Genomic DNA, 17106 nt, shown 5'->3' on the forward strand with positions numbered 1-17106 from the left:
GGGATGGTATGTTCAGGGTGAAGAGCAGTGTTACTTTTCTGCCATACATAGTGCTTTGCATTTTAGGCCAAAAAGTTGAAATTTAGTCTCATCTGACGAGAGCACCCTCTACCACAGGTTTGCTGTGTCCCCTATATGGCTTGTGGCAAACAGAACTTTTCTTTATTTCTTCTCTTCCATAAAGGCCAGATTTGTGGAGTGCAGGATTTATAGTTCTCCTGAGACAGATTCTCCACCTGAGCTGTGGATTTCTGCAGCTCCTCCAGAGTGACCATGGACTACTTGGATGCTTCTTTGACCAGTGCTCTCCTTGCTCAATCTGTCAGGTTAGGTGGACGGCCATTTCTTGGTAGGTTTGCAGCTGTCGAATACTTTTTCCATTTTTGGATGATGGATTGAAGCATCCTTGGGATACTAGGATATGTTGCTTTACAACTTTATCTCTAACCTGTCTGGTGAGTTCCTTGGTGTTCATGATGCTCTTTGTTCACTAGTGTTCTCTAACAAACCACTGAGGCTGGCATGGCAACCAGCATCAGACCTGCAAGAATTAAATAAAGTGGGAACGTCCCTTTACTGCTCTGCTATGTGTTCCCTCTTCTATTGCTACCCCTCTGTCCACCAATGAGAGGGGTGAGGAAAGCCTAGGAAGCAAAACTCATCACTGTACAGCACAAGGACCCTGCCTGCTACAGTGATCAGTACCGGAATACTTTTGCAAGTCACTGTATACAGACTACTTAGAACTAGAGATGAGCGAGTAGTGAACTATTCTAAAATTCAAAATTCGATTCGAGTAGACCTCAATATTTGACTATTTGATCGAATATCGAATCCCATTATAGTCTATGAGAAAAAAATGCTCGTTTCAGGGAAATCAAAATTCGACCAATTGGAATCACCAAGTCCAAAATGACACCTCAGGAAATGATGCCAACACCTCTGGAATGCAATTGGACAGCAGGGGAAGCATGTCTGGGGGCATCTAACACACCCAAGTCCCAGTATTATGCCACTATCACAGACTATCAACTAGACACTCCAAACTCAATATAACCTCTATGGAAAGTGGAAAAATACTTGGAAACCTTCTTTCCTCTACATTAGTATGGACAGAAAGACAGACAAATTTTAAGCTAAATGCATGCACCCCTTTAAATCACGTTGCCCATGACAACCACAGATGGCATAGGCAAGGGGGAAATCAAACAGCACCCACCCTTAACTGTCATTGTGTATGTGTGTGATGTGGTGAGACTTCCAAAAATTACTTTTGTGGCCCTTGAGGTGAGCCCTTCCAAATTATGTTAGAGGCCCTTAAGCTGAGATGGAGATGCGAAACAGGAAATGGGAAAGGTATATTGGTATGTGTACAGTATGTTAGATAAATGCAAGCGTACTATATAGCATGTATACACCTAGCTTATAACAGGTATAGGACAGGAGATGGGAAAGGTAGATTGGGGGAAAAGGTGGTACGGAATTAGAGCCCTATAAAGAGCTTTTGGGAAAATTAGTTGCAAAAAGATTGTATATACAGATAGTGTGTGTATATACAGATGGTGTGTATACAATCTTCAAGCAGTGGTAGATTTACGTTTAGCTCTTATAAGAGCTGTTAGTGTAAGATTCCTGCCTAAATAAGTCTAATCGCTAGCTAACCCTGGCAGAACGTATCCCTCTCTACTTCACAGTCGCATCTGAACCGAAACTGATACCCACTATTCTTATAAAGTGGAGGTCACCTGATTTAGACAGCCAATGACTGTATATGTTTTTTATTCAATTCCTACGTTGTCCTACATCCTGTCCCACTTCCCCTACATAATTATTGGTGTAAAAAAGTGCCAGGGAAGATGGGAGGGGAATCAAATTTTTACTGTGTTTAACGCGTGGTATTCGACCGAGTACGAGTATTTCAAATACTGTAGCATTCAATCGAATACCTACTCAATCGAGTACTACTCACTCATCTCTACTTAGCACCAACCCCACCACATGTTTGGTTTTATGTCATTGTATTTTAATGTATATAGAAATAATAACGTTACACTGATTATTATACTCTTTAATTTTGTGTGGGTAATGCAGCATTTCCAAAGGTAAAACTAACATTTTTTTTTTTTTTTTTTTTTAAAAACATATGTATCTTTGAAAATACAGAATTCCCTCAGTGGTTTTTTTTTTCCTAAATGTATTGATGCGATTAAATCTCAATCATTTTGCTGGAATTGTAAAATGCAGTGTTTTTTCTGCTGCATTTAGGCAATTTGTGGCCTCAGTTTTAAACAGATCTGGTCACACATTGGGGAGATTTATCAAGACTAGTATTTCACAATCTTGATTCCATGGATTCTGGAGTAAAGATACTGGGGCATCTCCTGCTCTGTGTACCTGAAACTCAAATCTATGCAGTAACGTGGAAGGAGCTGGCATACTGTAGATTACAGCTATAATTTCCATCAATTTCTGGAATGAATTATAGTAACTCAGGATGCCACAGCTAAAATATGCAACTGTACTAATATTTTTCATGAAAGATTTCCCCTATAGTTCTTTGCAATGAGGAAGCCACTCATTGTTTCCTGTTGCTCCATAGCTCCCTTTGAGTCTGAATTTATTTAACCACTTCAGTACCAGGCCAATTTCTGGTCCAGGGCCAGACACAGTTTAGGTTTTTTTTGAATGAGCAATTTTGAGGGCTGTGACGCTTTTCTCATATGTCTCATTCAACTATTTTTTGCATCTTTTTTTCAGAGCTTTATTTTTATGTTGTTTGTATTTTTGCATATGTATTACTTTTTTTTTTTATATCCTGGAAAATATAAACAAAATAGGAGGGAAATTGTGTCTGGTTTTCATTTTTCTTTTTTTTTAATTTTATTTAATAATACAAAGTGCAACTGAAAAACTTTATAAAAGTTTTTCCTCTCCGTTACAGTAATTTTTATTTTGGATGGTGTCATCGGGGTTCGGGCTATAACCTTTAATAGCAGCATTTTATTGGTGTATTATTTTATTTATTTTTTAAAATTATTTTATTTACATTTTTTTTTTACTTTTATATTAATTTTTAATTTTTTTTTATTTCAGATCATATCCCCAGAAGGTCATAATAGACCTATAGGGACATCTGATCATTTTTTTTTGTATTAGAGACTGATTTCCCCTGCAACTGCGGCTGGTACATTTAGACCCGGTTGCAGAGGTAATACATCATCCTGCACGATAGTATATACACCTTATAGAGCTGATCTGTAGGACCCAGCAGCTCTTGTTAGACGCTGATCCTGGTGGATCACATCAGGTCAGAGGGCAGCCACATAGTGGCGGCGCCCATAGCTGTGTATAAAGTGCAAATTGAGCGCTGTATACACAACGATCGAGAAGGCAGGGAAGGTAATAAACCTTCCCTGCCTTCTCTCTGGGTGCTCAGGCTGAAATTCCCAGTTTCAGCAGCTGCATGAACTCATGCAGCTTCTGTGTTCTGCTTGGATGTACCGGTTCGTTCTCTCAGAACAAGGTAACAACCTTCCGGATGTATATAGTCTATGGGCGGTCCAGAAGTGGTTAAAAACAAAACAAAAACAAACAAACCGCAAAACAGTAAATAACCTCCTGCATTTAAATCCTATGTCTTCTGAGCTCAGCTGCTATAGAGAATATTAAGAAATAAAATGATTGATGTCCAGAGACTGACATTCACTGCAAACATTTACTAAAGAACACATAAGTAATAAGTACATATAATTTACTATAATTCCATCATATTGTTTGTATCTATAACTGATCTCTAATAAAACAGGAAGACGTGAATCTGTGCTTTGTGGTCTGTCTAGTGTACGCTACTTTTAACACGATTAAAAAATAATTTTGCAGCTTCAGATGGGACTAACTGAATTATCAATCAGTTACATAAAGTAACAATGCAGAGAATGAACTATATGTACTTTAGGAGAACACTATGAGACCTCTGTGTGCTTCTTAGTGACAGCAGTCAGAGCTATTTCTTGTTGGATAGTACTACTCACTACTACTAAGGGCAGAATTATCATAACCTAGTTTAACACTACGTATCCACCACAAAACTACTGGAGTCCTGAGTTGGTCCTCAACTGAAACGAAACATCTCCATGAGGTTTGCATGCTGTCCCTTTGTTTTAGTGGGTTTCATCTGGGCACTCAGGTCCTCAAAGGCTAAGGTCAACTCTGTAAAGCGCTGCAAAATATGTTAACACTAGGGTTGAGCCCATCTTGACTTTTCAGGATCGATTTTAAAATCTGATTTCCGATCATTTTTCATTCGAACCCGATCTCGATCCCAATTCCGATCCCAATGCAAGTCAATGGGATTTTTTTTATTAATCGGAGATCGGATTTTAAAAGCAATCCTATTCACTATACAGCATGGAATCTAACAATTGAACGCTTTAATTGTTAGAATCCACGCTGTGTAGTGAATCACTAAGTAGCCAGAGGATTTTTTTTTCATCCTCTGGCTACTTAGTCCCCCCTGGTGTCCACTTACCTGCAGAGATGGCTGCTCCGGTGCCCGGTGTTCTCCTTCTTCTTCACCTCGCTGCCGCTCCACGCTGCTCTTCTCGCCTCGCAGCCCCCTGCCTCCCAGGTAAGGAGAGTGTGGGTGGGTACTGGGAGGGGAGACGTCATGTCTCCCCGCCCTGTACCCGCCCACACTCTCCTAAGCCACAAGCCCTGCCTTCCTAGTTCTTTAAACACTAACCTGGGAGGTGGGGCAGCGAGGCGAGAAGAGCAGCGTGGAGCGGCAGCGAGGCGAAGAAGAACACCGGGACCGGAGCAGCCATCTCTGGAGGTAAGTAGCTACTAGAGATGTTACTTTAGTCTCCCATTAGAATGAATGGAGGCAGCCGGCATGCAGGGGGTTAAGGCTGTGTGCCGTCTGCTTCCATTCATTCCTATGGAACCGCAGCGGAGCCTTCACACTGAGTATACACTATATACTCAGTGTGAAGGCTAAGCAAAGCATTGTGGGAAATACTACCACTCTCGATCCCACCAAAAAAGATCGTGTTCACAATCGCTCAACCCTAGGTACACTAAGTTAACACTATATAAGCAAGCATATAACAGGATATAGATTGCCATCATGAAAAAACCCAACTGACTGAGGTATTGAAAAGTCTCAGGTTTGGACAGAGACATTTTTATGTAGCTCTTGAAGCCAGAGTCAAAGGTGGATACTAAAGGAGTGAATAAGTATACAGGAAAATAAATACACTACCTATGATAAACTCAAAAACAAGCACATATTAAATCCAAGAAAAAAATGGATAAAAATCCCCATTCATCTAACAAAAATATAATTTTATTAATACATTAGTATAAATAATACACATATGATATACAGAAACATGAAAAAACTTTGGAGAGATACAGTAAGGTTAAGATTCTAAAAATGCAGAATCCAAGTAACCCACCCTGATAATGTTGGGACAAGGAACACCCACCCAAATATGAAAAAGTGACAGATACACAAATACAGGTGGTTTTTTTTTTTCAAACTGAGTATCCCCATACTTGATACTTTGTACTGAAAATCATCCATAACTTTATTATTATTCATCACTATCCTATATTTTTTGTTAGGTAAGTAGCTGCTGTTACACAGAAAACGGAGCAGGAAACAGACAGAACTGTTCTCAGCTTAGCTCCCATTAAAGGGAATGGGCTTGTGGCATCAGCAAACTGCCTGAAGAAGGACCGTCTCCTCCACGATATTTTTCAGTGGGAGACAACTGTTTATCACACCCTACATGTGTAATGACAAACATTGTGGCCAATGTATTTTGTATTTATCTTTATCATATATTTTTAGGTTAGTTTTTTTTTTAGTTTTTTTTTTAAAGAGGACCTTTCACCACCTCCAACAAGTCCAGCTCTTTACATTGTTTAATAAATGCTAGTCTACTAAATCTGGAACACTTGGAATTTATTCCCTAAACTTCACCATTCCCGAGCATTCATTACTGTTAGATTTGGTGTGTGATATACTATTTAGGCTTTGTACTGTCAGGAGGGTGGTGCCAGGCAGGAACAGACAAGGGGGTGTGATTATGAGCTCTAACACTGGCTGCCCCTAATTGGAGCTCTAAAACACACACCCCTGCCTGACACTGCCCTTCTGACATTACCGAACTTAGCATATCAGGCAACAAAACTAACTGTGCTTCTTGCTCAGTAATGGTTGGGGCTAAAGAGAAAATTCCAACTGTGCTGGAATCAGTAGAGTAGCGTCCATTAACAGATGCTAAGACCTTGAATGGGTGAATACTGTGAAAGGTCCTCTATAAAGGGGATAGCTCGGAATCCTGCAATTTTACCAAAAGCTTAAACATTCCCAAATAAACATCATACTGAGCAGTATTTCTGCTCAGTCTATGTGACTGCTGTCTACCACCAATGGCTCTTCCTGCGACCTGTTTTCTGTCTATGGTTCCTCTGTTGGTCTCGTAATCTTCACTGAGCAAAGTGGGCAGTATTTCTGCTCAGTCCATGTGATTACCATTTCAGATCAGGAACCTAAATCTCCCAGAAGTGATGCTGATGGCAAGGCAAAGAGATGCAACAATAGGGGAAGTGCTCGGTACTCACAGTACTCTGCCTATGTTTGTTTTTGTGCTGTGAGAACATCGAATTGCTTCTACTGCAGAGGAAGAAACTGCCGGGAGGACGAATATTCACTACACGTGCAGAAAGAAGTCTCTGTCCATTTACAGCAAAGTAGAATAACTTGGTTAGGAACAGATAATTTACTTCATGGTTTAGAAACTTAATAAAAAAAATATTGCTAACTTTATTTATGTTACAATTAGGGTATATTTGTGACTTTGGAAATACTCCTTTAAGACAGCTGCTAGCAGAATCCTGAAAGACAAGAACAATTATCCATGTCCCCTCCACCTCCCTCATGTTGTGTTAAATCTCATGTAAAATCTCTTACAAGTGTTCTCAGGCTTTGATAAAACACTTTACTACTCAGAGGTCTCAAACTTTCCACTTCACAATGAGTCTTCCCATAAGACACATCCTGTTTACCAAGTTTCCCCAGGTCTGCTTCAAATCTACAATAGCCAGTTGCTGTCGCTCAAAGTATTTCTTTTGTGCTCCCGTAAACTTATAGGGTAACTAGGTTTTCAACAAACTGAATGTAATAAACTTCATATTAGATAGCAGAGAAAAGTGCTTGTTTCTCCACTTATCAGGCCTTATTTCACCCTTACTAAACTGTTCACTCACTCTGAAACCTTTACTGGATCCTTCTTGGTATTTCAAGGTGGACTGTTCCACTGGAGTACCAAATTACATATGCTGATAGAAGTCTATGGAGAAGGGAAGGTAGAGGAGTAGACTGGTGACAGAAGTAGAGACACAGGTACAGACATGATGCTACACCTAATAGTAAGTCTTCTACCTCCTTCCCCAATGCTTTATTCTCATTAATACTGTTCAATACTTCTTTTTAATGTCCTAAATGGTGTGCTTCTGCTTCTGACTGGGTGAAAGAGAGAGAGAGAGCTATGGAGCACAATCTCCCATTTTATTCATGTCATGACTAGCTCTGAAACATCTGTGAATGTGAGATAGTCTACAGAGGGAAAAATTGCTGAACAATGCAGTATACAAATCATATATTAACCAGAAATACTACTAATCCTGAGTTGGATCCACTGTGACCTTCTGTATCTGTATGTAACACAAGTGCAGGACATTAGTCCTTTCTGTGTAATGAATGTTTGTCCTGTATATTATACAGAGGGTAATGGCAGGGAAGTACATAGAGAGAGCACTTCATGAATAAAAGACTGTCAAAGAAACTGTCAAACATTTGTGTTAATATAAAAAGCATCTAATAGTAAGCAAAGATTGAAACATAACTCTAACTCCTAGCTACAAACAGAAATAGAATAGAGTACAAATAGAATAGAACACGGGTATGAAAGATGGCCATGGCCCAACTCCAGGTGTGTGGGCCCTTGTGTAATAGAGTTATAATTTCATACAGTATACTATAAACCAATAAAGGTGCCAATGCACTTATCGCTTGTTCAGTACTATAGACTGCAATACATGTGTATCGCAGTCTATAGAGGAAGTCAGGCTATGGAGACTACCAGCCCGTGGTCAGTGGCCAACCTCGGGCTACAGAAGATGCATAACAGCACCCCATGATCTTGTGGGGTGTGTTGAGGTGACATGTAGCATGGCGGAGCCTCTTGGATGCCGAAGTCATGTTTAACAGCGGCATCCAAGGGGTTAAAATGGAGCTGTGTTCTGACTGGGGGTTATGGAGCAGGGTGTTAGTTGTCAGTTACAGCTAATATCTGCTCCCGATGCCCTGGCGGTCTCATCAAAGGGGTTAGACGGATGTGACATCACAGCACTGGCTGGCTGCTGATTGGCTGCACATATGGCATAAATATCTGGTTAATCTGGTTTCTTTTACTGATTCTTCTGGATTTCTCTGAAATGTTATAGGTAGACCTGCCACATGAAACCTGAGAATCTTTTCTTATATATAATACCAGAAGCTCTGTTCTAGGTCTTATATTGCCCAAGTTGTAACAATTTCAAGTGACCCCCCCCCCCCCCACACACACACACACACACACAAGCTTTAGTGTCCCTGCCTTAGGTAAGAACAACAATCTGTCTGAAATATAACAAAATACACTCACTGGCCACTTTATTAGGTACACCTGTCCAACTGCTCGTTAACACTTAATTTCTAATCAGCCAATCACATGGCGGCAACTCAGTGCATTTAGGCATGTAGACATGGTCAAGACAATCTCCTGCAGTTCAAACCGAGCATCAGTATGGGGAAGAAAGGTGATTTAAGTGCCTTTGAACGTGGCATGGTTGTTGGTGCCAGAAGGGCTGGTCTGAGTATTTCAGAAACTGCTGATCTACTGGGATTTTCACGCACAACCATCTCTAGGGTTTACAGAGAATGGTCCGAAAAAGAAAAAACATCCAGTGAGCGGCAGTTCTGTGGGCGGAAATGCGTTGTTGATGCCAGAGGTCAGAGGAGAATGGCCAGACTGGTTCGAGCTGATAGAAAGGCAACAGTGACTCAAATAGCCACCCGTTACAACCAAGGTAGCCAGAAGAGCATCTCTGAACGCACAGTACGTCGAACTTTGAGGCAGATGGGCTACAGCAGCAGAAGACCACACCGGGTGCCACTCCTTTCAGCTAAGAACAGGAAACTGAGGCTACAATTTGCACAAGCTCATCGAAATTGGACAATTGAAGATTGGAAAAACGTTGCCTGGTCTGATGAGTCTCGATTTCTGCTGCGACATTCGGATGGTAGGGTCAGAATTTGGCGTCAACAACATGAAAGCATGGATCCATCCTGCCTTGTATCAATGGTTCAGGCTGGTGGTGGTGGTGTCATGGTGTGGGGAATATTTTCTTGGCACTCTTTGGGCCCCTTGGTACCAATCGAGCATCGTTGCAATGCCAAAGCCTACCTGAGTATTGTTGCTGACCATGTCCATCCCTTTATGACCACAATGTACCCAACATCTGATGGCTACTTTCAGCAGGATAATGCAATGCCATGTCATAAAGCTGGAATCATCTCAGACTGGTTTCTTGAACATGACAATGAGTTCACTGTACTCCAATGGCCTCCACAGTCACCAGATCTCGATCCAATAGAGCATCTTTGGGATGTGGTGGAACGGGAGATTCGCATCATGGATGTGCAGCCAACAAATCTGCGGCAACTGTGTGATGCCATCATGTCAATATGGACCAAAATCTCTGAGGAATGCTTCCAGCACCTTGTTGAATCTATGCCACGAAGAATTGAGGCAGTTCTGAAGGCAAAAGGGGGTCCAACCCGTTACTAGCATGGTGTACCTAATGAAGTGGCCGGTGAGTGTATATAACCTTACCAGAGAACCAAATAGATCATTATGACAAGCAGTAGATAAAATCACCCAAGTTTGTTTTCTGTTCTATTTTCTTTTGGAACATCTTACTTAATACATGTTGTGAGAAGGTGAAATATGATATATGATATTTTTTTCTTTTGCAGAACATTCTTTTACTATTTGCTATAAAGTTATTATTAAGTCATAAGTTTTACTCCAAGTACCGCTGATATTATGTTTGCACTGCACATCATGTATATATCTACTTGTGATTCACTCATGTTGCATTTCAGCAGCAGTATCTGACAGTATAAGGGCTCGTTCACATCTGCGCCCATACTCCGTTCTGCAGGTTTCCGTTTCCTGCACAAAACAGGGGCAGGAGACGGAGACCTGCCGGCATGTTTCAAGCCCATTCATTTGAATGCACTTGAAAAGTCTCCGGCTGTGTGCGTTGGTGAGCGTTTTATGCGCTCTGCAGCGAAGCCGTTTTTTTAAAACCGGACACAGAGTCGGACATGCAGTACTCTATGTTCAGTTTTTAAAAAAATGGTTTCACCGCGGAGCGCATAAAACGCTCACCAGCGCTCACGGCTGGACTCGGCATGACAGAAGACGGAAACCTGAAAACGGAGTTCAGGCACTAGTGTGAACCCAGTGTAAGCAGTCGCTTTTGTTACTGTTGTTTTGTTACATTGTTGTTATTGCATTTTTTCATACAAAAATCAATTGTGACTCAAAACTAATCTCAAAATGCGTCAGTAACAGAAGCTGTTGTTGACTAATCCTGTATTATATAAGTAACACTATGAACTATGAACTTTCCCAGTGATCTAGCTCTAGGTAACAATGTTTTATTTTATGTCATACAGACCAGATGACCAATAACATTACTAAAGCAGGGAAACACGAATCAGTATGTGATTCACAAGACAATGTCACAAAATATCATTATTTCATTTCCTAGTATGTTTCCAGATTTCATTCTCTCTTTTCGGAGAAGCTGTATATTCCCAAAGTGTGATTAGGTCTTGAAATATTAGTCACTGGACAATAATGCGTTCAACTTTTGGCAATATAACTCACTTCCACTGGATTAAGTGCTGTCATCTGTTGTCCTCACTAAAATAAAGTACAGATGAATCCATCCCCCTCTTAGCTCAAATTTGGTTAATACTATATAAAGTATAGTATTAACCAACTGGCACTGCACAATTGCTTTGCAGAGAAGGGGAGATGATGGGGCTTGAGATACATATGGCAGTTAAAGGGTTTATCTGGGATAACTACAAATCCCTACGCTAGTCTAACCCCCCCCCCCCCACACACACCACTTTCTGAATAACACAATTTATCAAAAATGAACAGTTACCCATATCCCTGGGGCAGTCATGAGACCACCCCAGGGACATTTTCTGATTATCTGGTGACTTCTGTTTGCCCATTTCCTGAAATGGATCGTCACCATTATTTCCCTCCCCCCCATCCACCCCATCATACTTTCCATCCAGGCTTCTTCCGGCGAGACGCCTCCTTCCTCTGTAATGACTCTGTCTGTGCGCTCTCTTCTCCACTGTGCGCACCGCCACTGGTAATTCACCTCTACTATACATCCACGCATGCACAGTTGAGGTGGGTAATCACTGCAGAGAAGGAGTATAGGAGCCATCTTGCCAGAAGAAGCGTGGAAGGTAAGTATATACTATTGGTCGGGGGTTGGGCTGAGTAGGTAGGGAAGAGAGGGATAGCTAGAGAGACAGGGAAGGGGTGTATAGAATGGAGGAGGAGGAGGAGGAAGATGAGAGGGGTTAGTGAAGAAGTTACATAGCAGGAAGCAGAAGCTTTTAAACAAAAGCAGGAGTTCCCAGAGAAACCCAGAAATCACTCAAAACACACTAAAAGGTATATGGGTGCATTTATTAACCCATTAATAGCACTAACAGACATTTTGTGTTAAAAGAAACTACTGTTTTTGCCTGGAAAACTCCTTTAATGTTTACTCTAGTACATGAAATGCCCAGGATTGGAGAAAAGTATCAGTATATAGTGCCGTTGCTCTTCTGGTGGCATCACTGTGCAGTAATACAGTAGTACAGGGCTGGCGTTAAATACCTTTTCACTATGACATACTAATACAGCGCAGGGTAAGGGGTTACTAATAGAGATGAGCGAACGGGGTTCGTTGGTATTCGAAAGAATATCAGGCTGCTCAAGATATTCGATTCCAATTGAATACCACGTGGAAAACGCACTAAAAATTCTTTTCCCCTCCCACCCTCGCTGGCGCTTTTTTTGTACCAATAACTGTGCAGGGGAGGTGGGACAGGAACTACGACAACGGAGTCATCGAAAAAAAACCCCCAGAAAAAGTAATTGTCTGGCTAAATCAGGTGACCTCCACTTTATACGAAGAGTGGATTTCAGATTCGGTTCATATCAGACTGCTACACTGCTATATCTCAGATGTAGCAGCGTTGAGCGCACAGCATTGCTGCATATCAGGTGTAGCAGAGCTCAGCGCACGGCCAGCTCTGCTGCATCTCAGGTGTAGCAGAGTTCAGCGCACGGCCAGCTCTTCTGCATCTCAGGTGAAGCAGAGATCAGCACATGGCCAGATCTGCTGCATCTCAGGTGTAGCATAGCTCAGCGCATGGCCAGCTCTGCTGCATCTCAGGTGTAGCAGAGTTCAGCGTACGGCCAGCTCTGCTGCATCTCAGGTATAGCAGAGCTGTGTCAACTCTGCTATACCTGAGATCGTACCACAATGGAGACTGCTGTGGACCGATCTTAGACTCCGCCTCCTCACAGATGAGCCTCCGGCAGAACTAGCGTTGATTGGCCGAATGCTGTACTCTGTATGGCATTCGACCAATCAACGCTGGTCAATACATTCCTATGGAAGAAAGTCAGCTCCCGCATTATTAGTGGCGTAATACAGTGACTTGGGCATGTTAGATGCCCCCAGGCATGCTTCCCCTGCTGTCCCAGTTGCATTCCAGAGGTGTTGTCCTCATTTCCTGAGGTATAATAGTGGACTTGGTAACTCTCCTGAGTCAAAGAGTGGTTTCCCCTGAAACAAAGCTTTATAGACTATAATGGGGTTCAATATTTGTTCGGGTAGTCGAATATTGAGGGGCTATTCAAAACGAATATCGAATATTTCACTGTTCGCTCATCTCTAGTTACTAACATAAAATTCGCTTCTATTTGTGTTATGTTTTGTGGGAATGTCCTATGAAAATCATTATGCTTGGTGTATATGTTATTAAAACTGGCTAATATTCTATAAAATCTACTACTTCAAGTGGATCTGAGAACAATATATAATACTGTGTTTCATGATAGTGTTTGGCTTGGTTCTCATCGCTTTGTGTAGGCAATGTAATAGGCCTTTTCTATGCTTTTATACAACATTTAAACTACATTTAAACTATTTTTTATATGAGTATACTGAAAAAAACTTAGAACTGTGTATGTCTCTGAGACCAGCACCTCTATATCATAGGATATCCAATAGGGTAAAATAGGAGAACCAACAGTTCTTTCTATGAACTAATAAACTCTCCAACATCATTTCTTTTACTTGTGTCTCTGTTTGTAATGATCTTATTTTATTTCTTAACAGGAGGAGTAATACTGTCATTTACTGTCTCCATTGCGGTTGGATTGATAATTGGAGGTCTCATATGGATTCTACTCACTTGCTTGTCTCGTCGGCGTGCCAGTGCAGCTATTTCCCCAAGAATGACCAGCTCATCGAGCCGCCGTCCTAGAACCTCCTCCCAAAACCACGCATTAAATAGATCCGGGTTCTATCGCAACAGTAGCTGTGAACGTAGGAGCAACCTCAGCCTAGCAAGTCTGACTTTTCAACGACAGACGTCACAAGAGCAGCCTGATCCATTCACAAGGAAACCTAGCTTCAGAGCATCCACTTTTCATCCATTTTTACAATCTCCTCCTCTTGCAGTTGAAGCTGAAAGTCAACTTGTCACTCTACCTCGAGCCAACAGCACATCACCGACTATGAACACTACTAGTAACTTCCGTCCAGACTTCCACTGGTCTAGTAACAGTCTACGTCTTGGAAACTCAACTCATACACCGCCACCAGCTTACGAAAGTATCATTAAAGCTTTCCCTGACCCTTGAAAATTGTGGAATTGAGCAGTTACTGAAACTTACTTTCTGAAAAGAACTAGCTAATAGTTCATCCAAAGAGAAGCCACATAGAGAATAAGCCAAGAAAAAGATTGCTCTAAACTGAATGTGGGGTCAATATTTGACTCACGCTATAAATTACGCCATGTATTTCTCCCATACTATGTACACGGACACTGACTTGTCAATATGTTGCTTATTTGAATGCTTTGCTTTTTCATATAACTATATATATTGCACATTAAAGACTTATCTGTAACATTGTATTTTTATGCCCATTGAACAATGGTGATTTTACTAAATCTATCCTGGATGTCTATATTTCCATATCACTTTCGCTAAATATTTTCACACATGCATGTTCTGTTCTTATATACAAGATATCATATATGTATAAAAGGAATCATTTCTTTTTAAGCTACCTTGATTCGTCCCTATAAAAGGTCATTTTATTTTTGATCATATAAACTTGATTGAGAAATATATTCACAATCTGATGTTTTCTTCTAATGTTATCTGAACCAAAATATGGAATACAGACAGAATACATTAGACAGCATATGCATTTTGTGATTCCTGAAATAAGGGATTTATCAGCTACCAAAAATTGCTTCTTTGACCAGATCCATAAAGAACTATTATAGCTGGCCTGCTACGACAAAAAAAGAGCCCCAAACCTCCCAAAACCTTTCACATAAGAGTATGCATATAATCCAATATTGGAAAATGGAAAAGGAATCTTACAGAATTAAAGGGGTTGTCCAATCTTAACGATCCCATTTATACTGGTAGCTTATGTAAATTGAAGACATTTCCCAAATATATTGCTTTAGAAATGCTGTTTTGTTTGCCTGCTATGTGAACTTATTCATCCCATTGTTTACACAGTGTTGCTATAACCACAGACCTATAGGACAATTGACGTCACTCACTGCTCTGCCGGAAGGACAGCTAATTGCAGTTTGCTGATAAAGCAGAGTCTGTCTATCTCTCTATGTAAACACACAGATAACACTCAGTCCTTTCTGTACAAGCATGTGCATATTATCTGATCTGCATAAGTACTGTGATACCTTGTTCAGCAAGCTGGGAGGGGAGGGGGAGAACTACAGGAAGTGAGAGAAGAGAGTGCAGGCAAAGCTGAAATAGTGAGATGGGAGAGCCCCTTTAAAGAATGTTAAAATAATAGGGTCTAAAAACAGCGAACTTTATTTCATCTTTTTAAAAATTTAAGTGCATTGGGATAGAATAGATTGAAAACAGACAGATCAAATTGATCTACTCTATCCCAATGCAGTGGAATTTTTAAAGAGATGAAATATAGTTTGCTGTTTTTAGACCCGTTGTCTGGTGAGTGCCCTGCTTTTCATTCTATTTTTTCTCTATTTTGTATGGACTTTATATACAGAGAGCACCGCCCTATAAGCTTGATCAGTTTTTTTTATCTGATAACGTGGCTACCTGTTACATATTCCATATGTTGCAGCTACTTCAAAAGGGTCTAAGTCCGTTTCGGGTTCTTGAATTTCAGTAGTGCCGCTTCATTGTTTTCTATTTTCCTATTAAAATAACAGGGGAGGTCATTAAACTTGGTAGAAAAATTTTACGTGACACAATTTTATGTTAAATATACCAGCCTCAGATGACCTACAAGTGCATGCCACAGTCCCAAATTACCTCTAACAATATACCAGCCCAAGATACCTCCATAACAGTGTAAGCAAGCAACAGTGTCATGTAGATTTTAAACCTATTAAACCAATGTTTAGCATGTCTCTATTAGGGTGCCCATACACAGAGGAATACCTTTGCCTTGGGTTTTGCTATACTGCTTTTTGCATTACCGCTTGTACAATGAATCATGTGGTTTAAGTGTTTATCTTATTTGTACTGCAGCCAAAAAAGTGCATTACAAAATGGTGATAATTCCTGGATAAACATTGCGTGGTTTTTCCACGCTGTTCTAGGTTGCATGGAACGCTACTGCTATATCTGTGGGTAGACTTAAATGTGTATTCCAGTAATCATAACTTTGTGATTGGTGGGGATGACAACTGCTTGCCCCCAAGTGAATTGAGAGGTAGAACACCCACGTGTGCTGCCCCACAAATAATCTCTATAAGGGACTGTTGAAGAGAAATTGAGTACAGTGCACAGCTATTTTTGGAACTCCCATAGAATGGAAAAATAGTGTCCCTATGTGGGACCTGCCTGAATGCATGTGTGGCCTGCTCACATGGCATGTGGGACCCTTGTTCTCTTAATTGCTGGGGGTTTCACTCCTCAGACCCCAGTGGATGGGGAATTTCCTGCAGTTACTGCAATAATGCAATATGTATGAACTATATATGATGTATTAAGCTATGAAGTACATTACTACTGTAAATGATATCAAATACAATAGTAACTGTTTTATTTAGATTTTGATTGGTCAAAAATAAACAGAAATTTTTCTTTTACATTTTATTTATTTTACCCAATATGACAATTATATAATGTATGTTATAAAAGTACAATATAACGCTATAATATTCCAGAATATAATCTATGATGTTTAACAAAGTTGTTATCATTTCTGGATGAAGTGTGTAAATAACTGGCTAATAATGTGGCTGGGCTGTAATTTAGGCATTTGTAATAAAAATACAGAAAACATAAACGGATCAAGCTTCCTTTATATAAGTAAATGATATGAATATATGAAATTATATTATATATTAAGTATTGAAGAGGTGTACCCACCATTTCTTTCTGATCTGTAGGGGCACAACTACTGGGATAGTATTTCCTTGCACAATTTCATAATAGCTCCATTTTCTTGACCGGACTAATTGCCTTCATTCTCAGGATCAGCAGCAATCTAATACCTGGTTCACATCTGCGTTGATAATCCGTTCGGGGAAGTCTGCATGGGGACCTCCCCGAATGGAATAAAAAAACGCATTGTTAAGCCGTGAGCAGTGAAAGCACATGGACTATAAATGGGGTCCGTGTGCTTTCCGCGCACTGACCGCACGAATCA

The 17106-nt window shown here is 40.6% G+C and overlaps 1 protein-coding gene across 1 annotated transcript in view; it reads left to right on the forward strand.

Moving 5' to 3' along the window:
* Window positions 1-16628, forward strand: part of MYCT1 (MYC target 1) — a 42685-nt gene extending 26057 nt beyond the window's left edge. The window contains exon 2 of the mRNA XM_075267651.1: window positions 13549-16628. Coding sequence (XP_075123752.1) covers window positions 13549-14075 — 527 coding nt within the window. The 3' untranslated portion in view covers window positions 14076-16628. The remainder of the gene's footprint in view (window positions 1-13548) is intronic.
* Window positions 16629-17106: the final 478 nt, after the last annotated feature.

This window comes from Leptodactylus fuscus, chromosome 3 (genome assembly GCF_031893055.1).
Source record: "Leptodactylus fuscus isolate aLepFus1 chromosome 3, aLepFus1.hap2, whole genome shotgun sequence".
Lineage (NCBI taxonomy): Eukaryota > Metazoa > Chordata > Amphibia > Anura > Leptodactylidae > Leptodactylus > Leptodactylus fuscus.